The sequence below is a fragment of the Malurus melanocephalus genome, unplaced genomic scaffold (assembly GCF_030028575.1).
Source record: "Malurus melanocephalus ecotype Western Australia unplaced genomic scaffold, MMel_1.1 scaffold_180, whole genome shotgun sequence".
NCBI lineage: Eukaryota > Metazoa > Chordata > Aves > Passeriformes > Maluridae > Malurus > Malurus melanocephalus.
The window spans coordinates 441,243-460,827 of NW_026623412.1; the positions used below are offsets into that span (position 1 = coordinate 441,243).

Below are 19,585 nucleotides of genomic sequence, written 5' to 3' on the forward strand. Positions count from 1 at the left end.
CTTTTTGATATTCTTAGTTGTGCTTTTCTTCACTAAGTGACTGCAATAGCAAACCAAGATGAAGTTCCATAGCAACTCTCAAAACCACCCCCACCACTGAAGAGAGAGAGCACTTTCAGCTTCCCTGGTACAAACTTGGTTGTAGGACAATTTCCAAGAATAAGGAAGGAAGCAGTATCTCCCCAGCAGGTCCCGTTTTCCTGTTCTATTTTTCTGCTCCATTTTACAGAATTTCAGGACTATAATAGAGATTTTCAAATCACGGTCCAATGTCTTCAAGTTTGTTTTGGGTAGTATGGCAAATAACTAAAACTTTTTTATGTCCGTGTCAACAGAAAAAACCAGGTTAAATAATTTGGGAAGGTGGATGAAAATAACAGATGGCTATAGGTGCATGTTCACAGCCCAATCACCAAGTCATGATCTTGCAGTCTCCTGAAGTTCTGATGTCTGGGCTCAGTCCCACTGATTGCAGAGCTTTCTTTTTGTTAAGCACACACTCACTTTAAGCATTTTGTACTAAGCTGGTTCTGAGATTATTCCAAAGAACACTTGATGCTATTAGAACTGTGACTGAGTTCTTAAAAAATCATCTTGAAGAACAAAAGCAAGGTATGGCTCACTAGGAGAGTCTCAAAGACTTGGTTTCTGCTGGGTGCCACCACAAACCCTGGCCCTGATTCAGGAAAGCACTTTAAAAACTGGTGAGGGGGATTTCGTTTTAATTTCAATAGCATCTGATTCCTCTTAGAGGCATTCCCAAAGCTAACATACACCTGMATCTCTCGGTGCCTCTATCTCCTTTCTGAGTGAAAATACACAGGAAAAACATTTATATCTCTGTATCCTKAACATGTCTTCACAGATTTGAATAAAGCATTCCAGTGAGGATGATTTTGGCATCTTCATCTCTTAAGTAAATCTGTAAGATATTTCTGGTTCATRTCAACTGACCCCCTATCTCAGAGACTACAGAGGTAGATTTACAACAYTACTTATGCAGATCTCAATGTATCATTCACTGTTAGTATTTTTTTAAGTGAAAAAATAAGTGCTGGCTTTTTAAATCACCGCCTTTTGGAATMTATCAGCACTAATTTTATAAGAATTGTTCGTGTTAAAAAGCGAGGGCATGATCTCAAAGGAATAGCACTAAAGTAGCTAWGCAAGTACATTTACAGTTTCTGGTCATCATTTTTCATTCACTGATTATTGCTTAAGTGTTGATTAATAGTTATGTTCATGCTGCTAGAATGCATTTTCCCTTGGATCAGAGAAACATCCTTGTCCAAAGGAAAAAAAAAAGAGACAGTAATCAAACCATTCTTCCTCTTCCCCATGAGAAACACAGATACACACTCCAGACTCACTGATGATCTTGGTTTTGCTGTTGAATAGGTTTGAAAAATTTTCACTAAGAAAATCAGCTGTATGCAATCAGAACACTGCTTGGTTGGTCCGATTGCAAGGCAATTAAATGCTCCCCTTCTGGCTGTCTCTCTATACAGACATAYACATACACGTGCTCACACAAATGTATTTAAGAGTCACTTGTCCCTTCTCCCTACGAAATGAGCACCAGCAGCACTAAAAACAGCAGTGTTCCATGGTGGAATCAAGCAGGGCTGATTATCTCAGGATTTAYTTTGCCTCCTTGGTAATGCCCTACCTATTGTTCAAGGAGGTGAAACTAATGGTTTAGATTTAAAGGGAGCAGAAAGTTCTCTATAAAGGCAATAGACTGAGGAAAATACAAACACAGATGGGAACTTTAAAAGGGAAACAGGCTGTTCCCATAACAGTTTAAAAACATGGCAATTGCCTTAGTTTTGTAGAAAACAAGCTCTCAGCATTTGCTGTATCTTGCAACACTAAAGGGAGAGAAAACAGCAAAGATGGAGGTGAAGCCAGAACTGCAAAGTGTTTCTGCACACCACCCACTCTGCTTTCTGAACCCTCACTCTGCAATGCCCCCATCCCTGGTGCTGGAGGACTATGGTTTCCTTTGACCAAGCAAAATGAGATCATTTCCTGGCCTGTGTCTGTCTCTGTGGGTGGCTTCCTTTTCCATTAGTTGTATAATATGTTTTGGTTAATTCTGTCTCTTAATTGTCTGTAATGAGTCCCAGATTTACAACATCCTCACTTGCAAACCTATTCTCAAAGAAGAGGCAAACCAAAGCCCTTGAGTTGAGAGAAAATCTTAAAAGTAGCAAAACAAAAAGCAAAAAAAAAATGCACAGCACCCATCAGCTAAGGAGGCATTTCAATTGCTCTTGCCCTGAACCAGGCCAATGCAATTAGTCTCTTCCCAGCCACTAAAGAGAATAATTTAACCTGTCACAGAGACACACTTGTGATGCAACACACAGTGCACTAATCCATGTGTGGATATATTTCTAAAGCAGGACTCCTTTAGCTGTTCTACAATACTATRTATAATCCCTCCCCACCAGGAAACCAGTCCTCTGCTTTAGCCTGCTTCAAACTCAGCCACTTCTTGTTCCTCCCAGTCTTGCATTCTTTGCTTCTCTTCTCACTGTAATTAGTTTACAAGACTACTTATCCAGATGATTACTGCTTTTAAATGACAGTCATCTTTTCTTTTACTCCAGCTCATTGTTGTGTATCATTTTGTCTTGCTATCTGAATACCCAGTTCTCTAAAGCATTTTCTCATTATGTTATCTCCTGATAACATTTGAAATACTTCATGAGAGACATTGTATGAAGTGAAATGAATTRAATTTTCTCTCAAAGTCAGGGGCTTTCAGCATCTTTCTCTAGCTAAGTCAGCAGAGTTTTTGGCACCAATGCCAGGGTGTAATGGCCATGCTTTGCAGCTCAGCTATGAGCTTGTGTTCTTTTTAGGGAAAATGAAATGACAGTGTCAGTACCTGGAAAGCAAACAGAGGACAGATCAATATTTCCATTTATGATGAGGATGGCAAAATGAAAATGTTTGTTGTATTTTTGATGGCTTTAATGCACACATTGAGATAATGCTATTTTGCTGTGTCTACCTACCTCTGGTACTGATGCTGAATGTTCACACAGCAGGTGCATGCATGTGTATGTCAGAGAAGAAAAGAGGGAGGGAAGGGGGAAATAGCAGGGCATGGAACCAAATTGCAGAGCAAGTAGTGGAAACAGACAGTGAAAAGCTTCCTGCAGGCAGGCAGCTTCACAGGGGAGAGCAAGCCTTTGTCTATAAAATCGTGCCCTGCTGGAGGTCCTCMAGAGTAGAAGGGATAGCACCTAGAGGCACTAAACCTCTCACTGTTGTATTATTGCATTCTGTGCACTTAGCCATTCTACAAACCAGCACTCAAGAAAACTGCCTCAAGAAAAGAAAATGAGGAAGAAGGGGGAAAACGACCAAAAGGAAAAGAGGAAGATGGCAATAAAATTGGAAAACAGACCCCCACCACAGTTCTCCCCAAGAATACGTGACATCAAAGAAAAACTGCAGAGTAAATCGTCATGCAGTTAAAAGTTAACTTCAACTCCTTCCATTGTGATTTGACTATGGAACAGTACTCCTAGAATTTGAATGGTTAGTCTGTAGCACAGGGTATTAAATCCACCTTAATCCTGTTAAACATAGATGCCAATAAAGAGAGGCGCACTCTCAATGGCATCGTGACAAAAGCTCTCCAYACTGTAAATTCAATATGGTTAACACAAAAAAAACCAAACCCAGCCCCTCCAAACCTGGATTAATACTGAGCAAACAACATCAGCATAAGCAGGCTTAGGGAYAGGAATTGCTTTCCATATGCTATGGCATCAGGTTCCTCCAGATCTTCAGATACCAGTCTGTAAATGTTACAGACATTGTTTCTTCGGCTTGCAACTGCTGTTGGGTGGTGACCTTCTTTGCTTGCTGATACCAATTTAGCAGTTGGTACAGTTTTTCTGTGATTTGGTACTGTCTGTTGTTTGCTGGTACCAGATGGATACCAGATGGGTAACTGTGGGCAATGGTTCCTCTGTGTTCCAGTCCCAAAAATCACTGCCTATAGGGTCAGTCTTGTCAGCTGACTCCTAAGTGGCACTTCAAAACAGCATTCTGAAAAACCTCAACATCTGTTCCTTACTCCTAATGACCTTAAAAAAATGTTGCAGACATGCTTTCCTTTAGCCAGGAGTTACTGTGTATCTGCAGGAAAAATACAACCTTACAGATGCTCWTAGCCATCAAACTCACTCATGGCAGCTCCCAGAACCACCAGCTCAACTCTGAAAGTCAGCACCMAATGTGAAGTATAATCAATATATTCTTTTCTGTGGTACCTCCAAAATATAGGAGTTCAGATATATTTCAAGGCTTTTTTCAAAAAAGTACTTTCAGCAGTGAAGTGGAAGAACAAAAAGGAAAGAGAAAAAAAAAAAAAAAAAAAAAAAGTGGCTTTGAAAGGCAGCAGGGAGACCTGAGGGCTAGGTTTAAAGCATGGAGTGAAAGCAAGGAAAGATAAAGTGATGGAAGAGATCTGTTAACTATTAATTTCTGATTGGTCTTTCAAAATGTTGACCTAGTTGTCAAACTATAGACAGGAGCTGAAAGGTCAGTAACGAGGCTGAATGCTGCCTACTGCAGTTACCTCCTATGTTATTCCATATAATTGCTTTTGTTTCTAAGAAGAGAWAAAAAGTTGACTTAGGACAGCATGCAAGCATTTTGGTAAATTCTCTATATGTGCTAGAGCAGAATGCTGTCTACAGAAAAATATAGCTGACATCAAAGCATGTTCCCCACCCCCTGTCTTGCTTCATGGAGAAGTTATGATAAACAGGTTATGTGTTCCCTAGGGTTACCATGGAAACTCATCCTTTTCAGGCCATCATTTGCAAAGGTAAAATTTGCATTAAAATGTGATGGAATTTGATTTTGTGCATGTGTGTGTGAAACTCAAGTGGGGTCATGCTATCACGCAGTATAGCTATTACTTCAAACCCAGGAGCATRCACTAAAGAGAGAGATCTATTAATCCATGTAAACACCTCAGTGACCAAATTACAGTTTAATTGCTAACTTGACAGGTATCTTCCTAGCAAATTAAGAGAAATACATTAAAAAKTAGCTTCAAACACAAATGTAAATGTTCATACTGATCCACTGGCAGGTATCAATAGACAGCATTTTGCTAAATTCCCCTATAATCATTCCACAGGAAAGATTGAATTTAGATTGTCAGAATGACTTTGTKTTGATGGTGGCAGACCAAGGATGGAAGGCAGAGGCATGTATTTCAAATTATTAATTTTTATCTTATCTTGAAGGAGTTATCATCAAATTATGACCTATAGAATATAATTTGATGTAATCATGCCTACTGCATTACAAGAAACTCTTGAATCCAAGTGACTCCCTTTGTTTTGAATCACACAGTAACTTGGAAATCAAAATTTGACTCTAGGTATCTGTCTCTCTGACTTTTCTTGGAATAGCTGATGGTGTGAAGCACATACCTGATCCAGGCTTTCCCAAGGCCCAGGGTCCTTCAGAGCTACTGCCATTGTTTGCTGTCACATGCAGCATTGGCATTTCTAACACAGAAGCACATTATTTGCAATAGTAATTTTAACAATCATTATTCAAGCCTAGCAAGAAAACAAGTGAATAGACAAAATGTAGGAAARTCTTACAACTGGTGACCACACTGTGTTTTGGAGGAGGTATCAATATTTGTCCTCCTGCTCAGTTTGTACATATTCACAACTTACATGCTCAATTTGATATACTACTTTATGACATCTATGCTACTCCTGGACACTGGATTATTCACATATCACCTGTCCAGAACAGCAGGAAACTCATAGAGGCAGCAGAACTCATATTTCTGCTTGCAAGGCAGACATTCCAATATCAGCAGGATTACAGAAGATTCAATATCTCCCATCTCACACGACTTACGACATACAGTTCAACTGGAATGACTCYACTTAATATTGGGCAACATGACACTTAGCATAGTAGTCAGGCCATTTGATGAGGAAAAAGCACCAAAAGCACAAGCAGATGCTCTTGCTTCCTTAGTGTTTAGAGTCAAAACCACCTGTTTAATATAAAAAACCCCTTGATTAGTTTCTCAAAAAAAAAAAAAAACCCACACCAAAATCAATCCTTCAGATTAGGCTGCATGGTGCCATTCTGCACAGGGGAATTTCTGCTTACAAATTCAATTTACTAAACCAAGCAAGAACACGAAAGAAGTTTTAAAAAAAAACAAATGCAAACAAAGATTAAATTGATTACTAACTTTTACAGAACTTCTCAGAATTCAGCGCATTTGATAGAAGGAATGTGTCCCAGTCAGATTCTGCATGGARCAAAAAGAAAGATGCCAGTGTTCCCTTTTCCAGTGTTTTTTAWGAGCCAGACTTAGGGCTGAGCACTGAAGAGAGGTGGCCTTGAGCAGAACAGTCCAAGTTATGTACAGCACCAGCCTTACAGGGTAAATGCAGTTCYCTTTTTCTGTATTTTGTACTTTTATTTTAATGCAGTCTTGATATTAGATTAGCATCTGCACTATAGACCTGAGACTGGGAACTAATAAAGTTATCCACCCAATCTCTCCATGTCTGAGTCACTGACTTTCTTTTTCATTTTAAATAATTATAACAATGTCGCCTGCTTGTTGAAAAAAATGGGGCCTTTATAAATTCACAGATAATTGCGTATACCCAGCACCCAGTGATACATTCTAATTACTTTTCACACCTTGGCTGTGAAGAAATCTTGAACTTTTTAGTGTTTTTTAACTGCAAGAAAACAATATAGCCGGAGCACTGACACTGACTGCTGAAACAGTGCCTAGGATGAGATTTAACAAGCACTTCTGCTAATGCATTTTGTAGTGAGGARCTTCAGCAAAACTCAAGAAGACCCAAGGCCTCCACCTCAGATGTTGCAGTGCACTAATGAGAAGTGCTGCACAGTTATACAACAGAAGAACTCAATCCAGAAATCAAAAGTAATAAAAAGTCCATTATTTCAGTTGGCTTCTGTCGCATTCTTAACTATAACAAATACAAGATCTGTGCTCTCTAACAGCCCCAATGACACAGTTGTATTACTTGACCCAGCTTCTTTCAAGCTCAACCCTTGACCTCCAAGTTCTGCACACACTGGGCAATCATTGCTGTTTGCCTCATTGAGGTCATTCTGCTTTCTGTGATGTTAAATGGACAAATTTTGCAGTCCTTTGTCCAAACCACTCTCTGTTTCAGTGGGATGTTATCCCTAGMAGGCAGAGCCAGACAGTGACCAGTATCTTTAGGAAAGGGGGTGCTGTCTGGGACAAGAGTAGCCAGGCAACTCTTTGCATCATTGGTATGTTTTAGGGAAGAGATTTCTTTCTAATTAGCAACACACTGAACATGAACATGATCCAGGGAGATTAAGTTGTGAGAGCTGAAAAAGAAGTCAACCATGTCAGCACCTATTTGACAAATGCACCGGATACCTGGTGGTAAAGGCCAAAGCTGGTGCCTAAAAAGGGGTCAGGTTTGAGGCCTGATTTCAGGCCTGATCCAATAAATACCTAAGTGCAAGCTTAGCCTCAGACATGAATTTCAGTGGCATTACAGACTTGTCTTGTGATTAAAAAAATGAGTGTTGTAACTGGGGCCCCCTTCCAGAAGTCGAARCAGGCCTCTTACTAATAGCCTGAGGAAGAGGAGGTCAATTTTAAAAGGAAGCCTACTTTGCCCCTTTCCTTGTAGTCAGAGCCTCGAGCAGCTGCATTTGATTCTGTTGGTGTGTGGGGCACTGAGCTGTCATGGGGAAGCATCATCAGGGTAAGCAAGGCAAAGCTCAGGGTGCAAAGCCCTGCCTTTGGCAGCCCCATATGCAAAGGCTCAGTGTGAAAATCCCATCCTCTGCCAGTTTCCCCACGTGATGCTGGCCTGAGATTTGGCAGACATGCTCAGGGAAAGTGGCCACAGTCCCCTGTCTACAGTGATCAACAAGGGGACAGAAACTTGTTAAAGCCTATACTGGCAGAAGCTTGCCAAACCCAAAGCAAATTGCAAAGACCCAGCTATTACTGAGAACTGCAGTCAAACCAGATTACAGCCTAGCTCCAAAAAGGCTATTTGTGCCCATTTTCTGTGCTCACAGAATAAAAAGCCCACAGATAAAAGCTGCAGAGCTGTGGGCTATGTGCTCAAACACAGTAACAGTCCAGCATACTAAACAGCATGGATTACCTGCTCACAAACTCTCCTCAGCAATATAATCATCAGTCAAAGATTTGTTTCTTGCCTCCCTTAACATATTGGCAAATTAGGCGAAATGGAAAACCTCTAGGGACCTTCATACCATATCAAGACGATCCATGGCAGCTGTCATGATCTCCACAATGCCCCACTCAAATCYTCCATTTGGGCAGTATCAGAAGAACCTGTCCCAACTGCAAGGGACATGATTGCTGGCACATATGTGAATTTGGAATCTCACACTACTGCAAGCCTGCAAGGATGGCCACAGCCTGGCAGCATCGCATGTTTTTGTGTGATTTCTTTCAACAACTTGCATGAAGTAAGAGAAATGCTTAGTCTTTGTCTTCCTCAGAATTCCCCCCTGCATTGAAACCCAGCTGTATATGCCTAGGCACCTTGTGGAATGGACAGCATGATGTATTTCTGGAATTCACATAATATTGTAGGGTATAAACTGTACCAATGAGCTTTGATAAGATGACATATGGCATCAGAACTGTTTCCCCTGCTAAACGAGAGCATATACAAAGTGTGTGCATGAAGACATGACCATTTCAGACTCCCCTCTGCTTTGGATAATCTGTGCCAAATCTAACCTTTGTGTAAGTAGGAATGAYTCCAAAAAATTTATAGAAGTCACTCTTTATTACTAGTATTAATGGAACTGAATTTGGCTCTCCTTGCATGTGCCATTTGGAATAGTTTATTTTTCACATGAGGTTTGGCAGAGATTTCTCCCAAATAACTTCCCCCCAAAACTACCCCCAAAAGCTGGCCTGTAAGTTTCAAAATCGCTCTGCTTAGCTAGAATAGCTCTGTACAATACATCCCAATCTGAAACCTTCACTATGCAGAGATAAATTTGGACCATAAAAAGTTCTCACTTGGTAAGTTAATAATACATCCTAATWAAATGTTTTGTGTACTCTCTTAATTAGTATTCTAACAACAAATACTTCCGATCTGTATTTTTGAAAGCAGCTATACTTTAAATACRTTATTGTAWTTTTCTTTKCTTTTTCTTTTTCTTAAATATTTTCTACAAATAGTCTGTGGATTCAGAAARTCTGGAATTTGCATCAGTTTCTGCTATATGGTTTTACATAAAATTGTCAGCTTCTCCCATTGTGCTAGAAGACAGGAATGTTACTATTCYAGAAGCTGGAATTCTGGTTTATAACCATAGTCCAACACAAACGTTTGTGTGTTTTAGGAAACTAACCTATTTGAAATTCTACATCCTGAATCTGGAATTAATTGATCATGAAAAGTACAAACAGCTCCTTATTCATCCTGTAGGAAGCGCAGAACCATTTGACACATTATGGAAAAATAATGCAGTTATTAATGCTCCTTTCTTTGCTCTCAATGATTTTTAGGCTTGGAATCCTGCCAGGCACACAATAAAGTACGTGGCCTTTAACACACACAGGCATGACTCTTCATTCCTAGTCTCAACTGGGAACCAACAAAACTCAGTACCTTACAGGTTTGTTTCAACTGAAATGTTCACAGCTTGTATCCAGAGACAGGTTTTCTYGTGTCTTTAAGTTATTTACAAGCTTGCAAATCCGATCCACAAATAAGGAAATGTCTTTTAGAATCAGTTAAACCCAAGGATCTGTAYGGTGAAGCAGATGTGGTCACTAACAGATGAAGARCTATTTGCAATGTGGCYGGTGTTAYGTGCAGTGCYTGAATATACATTAAAAAGAGAGTTYCAAGAATTTACTACYATTCTGAARGRAAGAATTGATGTTTTAAGTAGCTGGATTTGTAGAAAGTCTGTAAGACAATCCAAGTAAATCCTCAAATAGATGATTAATTCCTCATTATTTAAATGCCCTTAAATACAAGTGCAGATGCTAACTGCACAGCTTTGTCTTGACAGCTCCTTCGTTATTTCTCATGATCTACTATTAGGCTGTGACTCTCAAGCCCTGAAAAAGAGTGCCTGTGAAAAAGCCTTCTAGCTCCTAGAAAGAGTAAGTTCTTGCATCTTATTCTTACATAGTTCTTTCAGGGTCTGGCTGATACTGCAGCTATGATAACAGTACATAAACATCTGCCTCATTCCGGAGAGCCGGATTAGGTTTTTATTGAATATGTTTATGAGTTGCTTTGAATATCTGATGTCCCACTAAGACACGAGCATGTATGCACATGCCTAAACCCTTCTTGGAGCAGATACATCCCAATCTTCCTTAGCTGTCAGAAAGTTTTAGGGTAATCTCCTTTTACACTGACAACAATAGGTATGGTATTCATTTTYTTAGACAATATTTATACTTACTATTAGCCTGTCCTTTGGATAACTAGCAAGCTTTACTTTAAGCCTTGTGATCCACCATACAGAATTTGGCTATCATTTATCCTAGTTATAAACCTGGAAAGAGGGGGTGGGTGGTGGGGAGAAAGTCCAAAGAATGCAAAGCTTGACAACAAACTGAAGCACAATGGAACTGGAAAAGAATTTTAAAGGGTCTGGCTCTACAGAGGAGACAGTGCTATATACATTTATGTGCTTATGGAGACACATCACACTAAACTGTATTATTCAGTTCCTTGCAAAAATAAAAGGAATAGACTGTGGGGAAGGGAAAGCAGAATCAAGGTGCRAGAGAGCAAAAAAATCATCCAGCAACAGATGAGAATTGGAAAATGGATGCAGRGGGAAGGAATGGATGATGAGAGAATAGCAGGCCTATTTAAAATGAATTTTTGACCTTATTTTTAAAACATTTATGGATACCAATTGCCTRTCATGAGATCATTTTCCCTTACAATGCTAGCTTTTCAGCCGGCTCTGCACTTTAACTTGATTTATCCCACTTTAAAAAAGTAGATTGTTAGAAATACCCCTTCTATTAGAAATTCTGTCCCATTACAGTGTCAGCAAAAGGCCACTTGTCAATGTCAGCTTTATCAGATAGAAATTCACTCCATGAGTTCTCAGATACTATTTTGGAGGACAACACCCAGGGCCCACTTTTGAGGCTGCTGATTTGCAGTGGGATAGTGTCTTCTCAAATTATCCTTTGCTTTCCCCATCTTATCTGCATATTTCATGAGATGGTGGGAAGTGATTACAGCAGCTGCTGTACATTAGAAAGCATAGGAAAGTTGGCTTAGGTAAAACARTTGACTGAGAAAAGTAAGGAAAGAACTAATCGAGTGTTAAAAATACAGAGACCCGGCATCTCTTTTCCAGCTGCAGCTTCCCTGGTGCCATAGCCTCCGGTGGGAAGAAAGAAAACTTCTACCAGAAGGTTTTCCTCCTCCTCAGCTGTCTGTTGTCTCTTCAAATRAAGACTTAACATCCTGAAGATTAGAGTAAGTTTTTATTTATTCACAATTATGCAATTAATCATCAGCATGTCTCCTCTTTAMAGATAAAGGTGGAAAAAAATCAGCTGTTGTTCAGTCTGTGTTACCACAGTAGTGCTGAGGGTCAGCTGCCCAAGGTGGGAATGAAGGCAGTGCTTAAAAAATAGCTTGAGGACTCTCCTGGCAAGATGCTCTGWGACATTTGTTTTCTTTTTAATATTTTGATTCTATTTTTGTTGCCTCTTTTTGCCTTTTTTTTTTCTGTCTCTGTAGATTGCAACATAGTTATTTTAAGGGTAAAACTACATGCAGGAGTAGAACTTTCAGCCATGAGTCAAAAGAGAGCAAGCTTTGGCTGCAGTATTTTCCAGACTAAAAGAGAATGYCCAGGAAAACAAGGCTGGATGGATCAATGGGTGATATTGTTGCAGTGAAGAGACCAGAAGTCTTTGAAATTTATAAACCACTTCAACAASAACTGTTGCAGCAATGAACTTCAGAGCAGTAAAGCCCTCAAGGTAAACTCTGATTTTTGAGCAGACTGCATTCCTCACAACAAACTATTTACAAATATTCTGCATTGAAAGAAAAAGCAGCAATTCTGGTGCCACTATCATGAATCATTTCAAGATTGAGATACTTAAAGCACCCTTTCAGATGCTTTGATTAAGGACAACATGTTTCACAGGAAGAGCAAAGCTTTGGAAATGARTAATCACTGGGCATTATACCTAACAGGAAGGGCTTAGAGAGGATTACCTAGAAGAAACCTCAGTGAATCTTGTGAAACTACACTGGATCATAAATCTCARCCTCCTCTGAGCGTCAGTAAAGCTTTATCAGTTTCAGATAAGAAGCAGAAATACTCAGGCTGCTAAAGAGGTAGCMCTGACCATGTCTGAGGCCTGTCAGGACACTTACACAGAAAGACACATTTGATGCATATTCTTATTTTAGTTTACAAAAGTAATTCAGAAGAAGAATGGCAAGTACATTGACTCACAAATTTGGATCACAAAATTTAACGCAGTGGATTAAAGTTAACTGCTCTAAGGAAAGAATTATTTCACATAKGACACTTGGTAATTGAATCATAATAATACATACAACGACAGTTTTGGAGTTAATGAACAAATATATATGATAATTTATTTAAAACCACCCCTTTTAACTTTGTATCTCTCAGTTATCGCAATGAAGTCTTGTACTACACCCCTGTCATTGCAGATTGCACTTCAGCATTCACACTGATAGTCTGGAGACACTAAAACCAATGTTAGCTCAAAATTCAGATGTATATAGATTCTTAAGATTTTTAAAGAAATTCTGTCCCTTTTTAAACTAAAATTTCAAATTTAACATAAATTGCATTTTATCAAAGTTACATTTTTGAATTCTGGTTGATTATATTTACTTATAAAGAGACATAGTCCAAGTCCAAAACTTTCTCAGGCAGAGCTCTTGAGTATCCATGCAATATGGCTGCTGCATTTATTTAACACATTCAAAAATCTGGTAGTGTTGATTTGATCTCTGGTTCTTCTGCAGGGTATCGGTTACTCTTCAGTAGTAGGATAGATAATACGTCCCTGTGTTGTGTGAGTCCTAGATGTAAAACAGGGAATACACCATGCCTGCAGCAATTCTATAGTGTTGGTATGAATATTTTAAGATCTTTTGATGGCAGAAGAGCAAATTATTACATTTTTCACTTTATGAAAGTTACTGAAAGGCTGTAAAGTGGCCAGACCACTACTGTCCAGTGTGTAGCAGGAAGGGTAGGGCAGACATGCCTCTATTTCCTCCCTCTCACTTTGCAGCTAAGCACGGTGAGTCTCCTCTTCTAAGGCTCTTGTTGACCCAGAGAATCACTGGATGAAGTGCCAGAGCACCACAAATCCATCTGAAAAGCCTTGATGCTACCACATGTGACAAAGTTTGGCAGTGACTCTCTGTCTTGGGCTTAAAGAGAGGGAACTTGGGCCTAAATCAAACACAGTGATCAGACAAGTTTATTTTAGCCAAGGTTTCATATTAACATTTTCTTTGGCGGGCTGGCATTACGGATTTCTCCATTTTTATGAACTCCCTAAATTCATGTTAAACTGATACAGGATTTCTGGAAAGCACAAACGAATCAGCACCTTCTGCTAACTCTGAACATTGCAAAAGTACTTTGCAGCTCATAATGGACCTACCCAACGCTGGTCGTAGTCGGGCAGCTGAGTCCTTCCGTCGTCGTCATCGTCATAGTCATAGAAAGGCAGACCCTCCCTCCTGGCCTGGTGGTACTCCTTCCGTAACCTCTGGATACGGTCAGCATTCCCACTACCTGTGCAGCCACTGGGGGGAAAAAAAAATGCTAAATGAAACTCCTATGAATGAACACCAGGTACAAACAAATTGCCAGACTGAGACAAATGAATTTTCCTGATTTGCATAGYTCCCACTGGCCCATATCAGCTCTCTTATATTAACAAAGCTGCTTACTGTGAACTTGATCCCTGCTTTTAAAAAAGGCTGTCCCTGTCCAAAAAACTTAACAATTCCAGTACAAGACAAGAGACAACAGATGGAAGCAGACAGATGGGGGAGCACAAGAAAACTTTTAACATTCCTGTGAGCAGCTATAAATGACTATCATATTTTCATAATAATGATGACGATGATAAGCTGACAAAATATGTTTCCTTTTGCTCCCATGCTAAATGTGGWATTTCCCTAAAATTACACAGGTTCTAGGTAAAGAATAAATCATTATTCACAGACAAGCATAGAACAATTCTGTCTCATTAAAAAAAACAAACTCCCTCACAATTATACAAAGAACTTAAACATCAGCCATGAAAATCCAGGGGAGACACCATTAAATCTTGACACCATCTTTTTAAAATGATAATTATATAGTAATTCACTTAGTAATCCACRAAGACTCACTTGGATGCTGAACTGCATACACTGCAAACTGCTCTGGTAAATCCAGTGGAGTTGCTTAGTTTATCTAAAGTTAAACACTTGCCTTTCTTGGGTTTTGTTCCTAGTGAGACTTCTAACACTTTACACATCGACTCATACAACTGTGGAAGCTCAAGACATAACCAGGAAGTTTTAAATAAAATCTTGAAAATGGCTAAGAATTGAAAACTTTGGTCATATTTAAAATGAATGAATTAAAAGTTTCCTGCAGCTATTTCCAGCCCTGCTGTAGTCAGCACTGGAGTGAGCACTGACTGCACGGCTAAGTAGCATTTACTGGCATTCACAGCGAATTATTAATTATACAATTAATTTGTGGCTGCTCCTAAATTCAAAGCATTGTAATTGCAGYACATCACCATATATTCTCTTAAGTTACAAACTTAACTCTGCCTCACCAACAGTGGACTACAGAGACAAAGATTTATTCATATGAGCACAGACTCAGTGGAGCATCTTGCTACACTGCATTCTGCTGTGACTGTGCCAGAATCTAGGGAAGACTTTATAGGATTTGCATAGCAAACTGAATTTACACAGCACATATAAAATATTGGACATAAATCCATTAGTTCAACAATAGTTAGTTTCTASTACCTGTTAGCAATCTAGACTGGTTGGAAATTAACTATCAATGAAGGGAAATTTCACACAGGCTGAAAACGCAACTGAATATGCAGTCAGGATTGATGTTTACTTGTGGCACCAGTATGTTTCCATGAAAAACATAATGAYTTTCTTTCCTGGAACCTATGYTATCCATCCACTCTGCAAAGTCCCYRAGGTTTCAGGCTTCTCTGGCTGACTGACTGAAATCTTCCAGAGCATATGAAATTTTTCATGATCTGCCAGGACAGTGCAGAAAGCTTGCACAAACTATGTGGACTACTGAGGAAAAAAAAGTATATTCCCTCTTCACCTTTGTTCCTTCCACAGATAAATGCCTCTGTCCCTTGCATGAATTCTTGTCAAACAGTAGAAAACCATTTCCAGCTTGCAAAAYACTGAAGCTGAGGTCTAGCTAATGGGGACTATCACTTAGAACAGTGAAGCTTGGTCCATAGCTCATGAGCAGTACAATRCCTGTGAAATCTCCTGACATTACTTGTGAGTACAGATAAAGTGTTTAATGAGGGCTGCTAACACACAGATAAGGCCCAAAGGATTGTCCCTGTTGCTTTGCCAACATCATTGCCCTAAGAAGTGCTGGTTAAGAGGGAAACACAGAAAATACAGACAACGTTTCATTCCAGCCAATGTGGCTCCCTGCAGCTCTCTGCAAAGTATACAGCACCTGKCACCAGTGGGCTAATGACTTTCTACCTCCAGGTTCTTTGGCTGAAGAGGCAATCTGAAAATACCACACAGGTTGGGTTTTCTCCCTGCTTTTTAAATTAAATCTGAGATTGATATATTGTAAGAGAAAGTAACAGGAGCCTGTGCTCCACTGACTGTAGATCTCCTGTAGGTGAACTTCCATCTGCTCAAACCATTTGAGCCAGCAAGTGGAAGTGGTGCTGCAGAGTTYGTGCTGAAAGGAATGAGAAGGGAGTGTCTTTACAAACAGACTGACTCTGGGGGTAAGATAAGGCTGATACTGGGAGATAGAAGGAAACAATAGGAAGGATTTCCATAGGAATTCCTTTGATTGACTTACCCCAGACTATGTTAATAGACTACAAGAGCAGAGACACAGAGATGTATATTGAAAAGGGGCAATGGATGATAGAAGGGGGGTTTCATCAGGCGTTTGGGGAGCCTGTACCTCTCCAGTACCTCAGCCAATGGGGAAAGAGAGAGGGAAATGAGGCTGGGAAATTGGGATAAAAGGAGGCTGCGTCCTCTATGAATTTGAGAGACCCCATGGGAAATGCCCATGACCTCTCCCTTAATTCATGAATAAAGTTGCGGGACTCCTCTGTCTCCTTTTTGGACATAAACCTATGGTGCTTGTGGATTAATTTTCCTAACAATGCTGATTATATATATTACAAGACAGGGCCTGACAGATTTTGCTTTGGCAAACCTCTGACACGCGGTATTAAACTACAAACCCTAATCATGAGAATGAGTAGGAACATTTGAATGAAAGATAGCAGCACATGGAAAGTTATCCATCTGGATTAGTGTGAAAACACAAGCAGAATCTCTGTGGAAACAAGCAGCTCTGTGAAGTCTGATTTCCTGTGCTTCTCTCCTGTGGGTTCTCTTGTGTCTGATAATGGTTCACACTGCAGTGTTGCTCTCCAGCAAAAGCATTCATCTGGGCCTCTCYAGCGGGCTGCTTATTTTCACGAAACTCAGTGTTCTGGTATCTCTTGAATATCAAGTCATCAGTCAAATCTGGTCAAAAATGGCCAGCAGGTTCAGAATTTGTTAGAAATGTGGAGGGAAGAGGTAGGAAGAGGGTCAGTACATCTGCTTCATATTTTCAGGATACAGCTAAAGAACCACAACTTTTTTTTTCTTTTTTCCACCATAGTTTATAGGCATAAGCATAAAAGACATTTACTGCCTTTTGAAAAGAGCTGCATTCTAGCTTGCCATSAAAGTTTTACCCACTCCTGAGTGAAGTGAGAAAAATATGATGCCCTATGCAATGCTCATGAAACAGCTCTGAATTTCAAGTTGGCTCCTGACAATTATGTGAATATATGAACCACATTCAAACYCACCAGATGAATTCAATCAGCACTGTGCAAATATCGCATACATAATCTATTAGTTTACCCCAAAGAAACTGAAGCATTGAATCCAAACAGAATGAAGTCATCAGTAATAAAAAAAAGAAACTGATAAGGCAATATTAAAAAAAAAAACCAACACAATATTCCAAGATTTGCAGAGAAGATCATACATTGACTGTAAACTATTCTCCCATCTGCCTATAAATACATAATTAAAAAATATTGGTTTGATCAGATAGCAGTTCTCAGACAGGGAAACAGCAGATGAATACCCGTTCAAATGTTTCAGATGCATGACTATTTATGCTGAAAAGGAACCTGAACTTACAGAGGAAATATAAAAACAATACTCTAATCAAAGTCAGCTTCTATTAAGGATACTTACTGAAGCTTTTCAGCAAGCCTAGTAAGTACAGCAGACAGATTTCTTTTACAGTAGCTTTACATTTAATGCAGTGGTCTCTCCTYGAGGAGATATAAATATTACAGTCCTCATCATATCTACAATTCTGKGCACACTTGCTTCCCTGGCATGGCTCTGGAGCTTTGCTACATGTTTTTCAGAGAACCATGCAAGCACACATTTACCATTCCCTCCACCATCAAAGGTCCCCGGGATCCAACRTTTAATCTACCCACAGACTTCTCTGTGTCACAAGACTGTGAGAGAACCATCCACTCTGCATTTTCCAATTGATTTCAGAATGATTTCCTAAAATTGTGGWAGGTGTAAGGAAACTGATTCAGAAGCAGCTGACACAGGGAAGTTTAAAACAATGTGTAGGAATAAATCTCTGAGAAACTGCAAAAAGAGTTGTGAAGACTCAGGTGYTGATTTCAAACAATAGTAACAAAACATGTCCAAAATCCTAAGCCATAAACAATCTTAAGAGAAGTTCAACAATTCTTCCAAGAAGCTGCACACACTAAAAGGTTTGTTTTTTTGTTTTTTTTTTTAAATGAAGAAAAAATCTTACAGGAACATTCTAAATAGGAAAAAGCACATTCCTSTCATTTATTCTGCAGTTTTGTTAAATACAGTCCTGAACACCAAAGCTTTATTCTGCCTTGGGAGAAGGATAAAAACAATTCTGTGCTATCATTCTAACCCACACAATCATTCCAACACAGCTGCTGGGGCTGTACCACCAACTGGATAAACAATGGCCAGAAATCACTCTCCTGTGCCCTGTCAGAAGCATCACACAGTGCCCATCTTGCCCACTGTGACTGCAAAGGGACCAGTTWGAAACAGCCTAAATGGATACAGCTGCAACAGATGTCCCAAAATAAAAAAAAAGGGAACCATAATAAGAGCAGAGACTGAGATTCAAGTTCTCCAACATCATATAAAATATGACTGAAATTTTGCCCCATCATCTTTGAAGAGAGAGGTGARCCAGCACCACAGCAATAACATTATATATCCACCAGTATGACAGACTAGATTTTCTTTCAAAGAATCCAAACACCATAATCAGTATTTAATAGGTATGGCTCAGGTTTTGCACAATAAAATCTCCTTGGTCTTCTTCCTCTGAGTTGCTAATCTGAATTTCCATCACTCAAGCTCAAATGACATTTTTAAAATTAGTGACYTCTTACTGCAGTTTTCTTGATAATACAGAATTAAAAACAAGTGTTGTATATACAAAGTAAAATGAACCACTTAAAGCTATATATAAACATACATTTAAAGAGGCAATAAACATTTTGTTTCCAGTGGTTTTCCTAGACACATTAATATTGCACAGGGCTTTTTTTGCCAGCCACTTTCAAACACTGTTTTCACCCAGCTGACTGTCAGCCCCTTAAGCAAACAACTGGTGCTTCCAAATAAAAGAAACAAACNAAAAAAAAAAAAAGGAAAATTATTCTTTTAGAGAATTTTCTATTAACAAACAAATCCAAGACAGAATGCGATTAGGAGACTCGAGAGATGGACAATCTTCCATTCACAATCTACTAAAAAACAAAGCTAATTTTACACACTGAAAGAATACAGTGGTCTACAAAGATATACAGTATAAAGCTGTCCAACAGAGCATGTAAGAATATCTTTCACTTAGGATAAAACTTCCATTTTGAAATTGCAACAAATAAATATTTGAGTAAGTTACTCTTTCAGTTCCAGCCCTTGCATTTCTACCCTCAAGTATTACATTGCTTATGAAGATTTTTCTGCAACCTCAATAGTAAGAAGGAATAAAAAGAATGGTGGTAAATGATAAAAAGATAATCAATAGTAAGAACATAATTCTACAATATTTCAGCTTTCATCTTTGTCACCACCAAAGGGATTTTAGAGAGAAACAAACATTTGCTCATTTTCATATGCACTCGAGTAAGGAAATGGTATTGCAAGGGAAA

General features: G+C 39.2%; 1 protein-coding gene across 1 annotated transcript in view; it reads right to left on the reverse strand.

The window, feature by feature from the left end:
- The window catches only part of PARD3B (par-3 family cell polarity regulator beta), a 391,507-nt gene that overhangs the window by 36,610 nt on the left and 335,312 nt on the right, over positions 1 to 19,585 (reverse strand). The window contains exon 21 of the mRNA XM_057372886.1: positions 13,751 to 13,895. Coding sequence (XP_057228869.1) covers positions 13,751 to 13,895 — 145 coding nt within the window. The remainder of the gene's footprint in view (positions 1 to 13,750; positions 13,896 to 19,585) is intronic.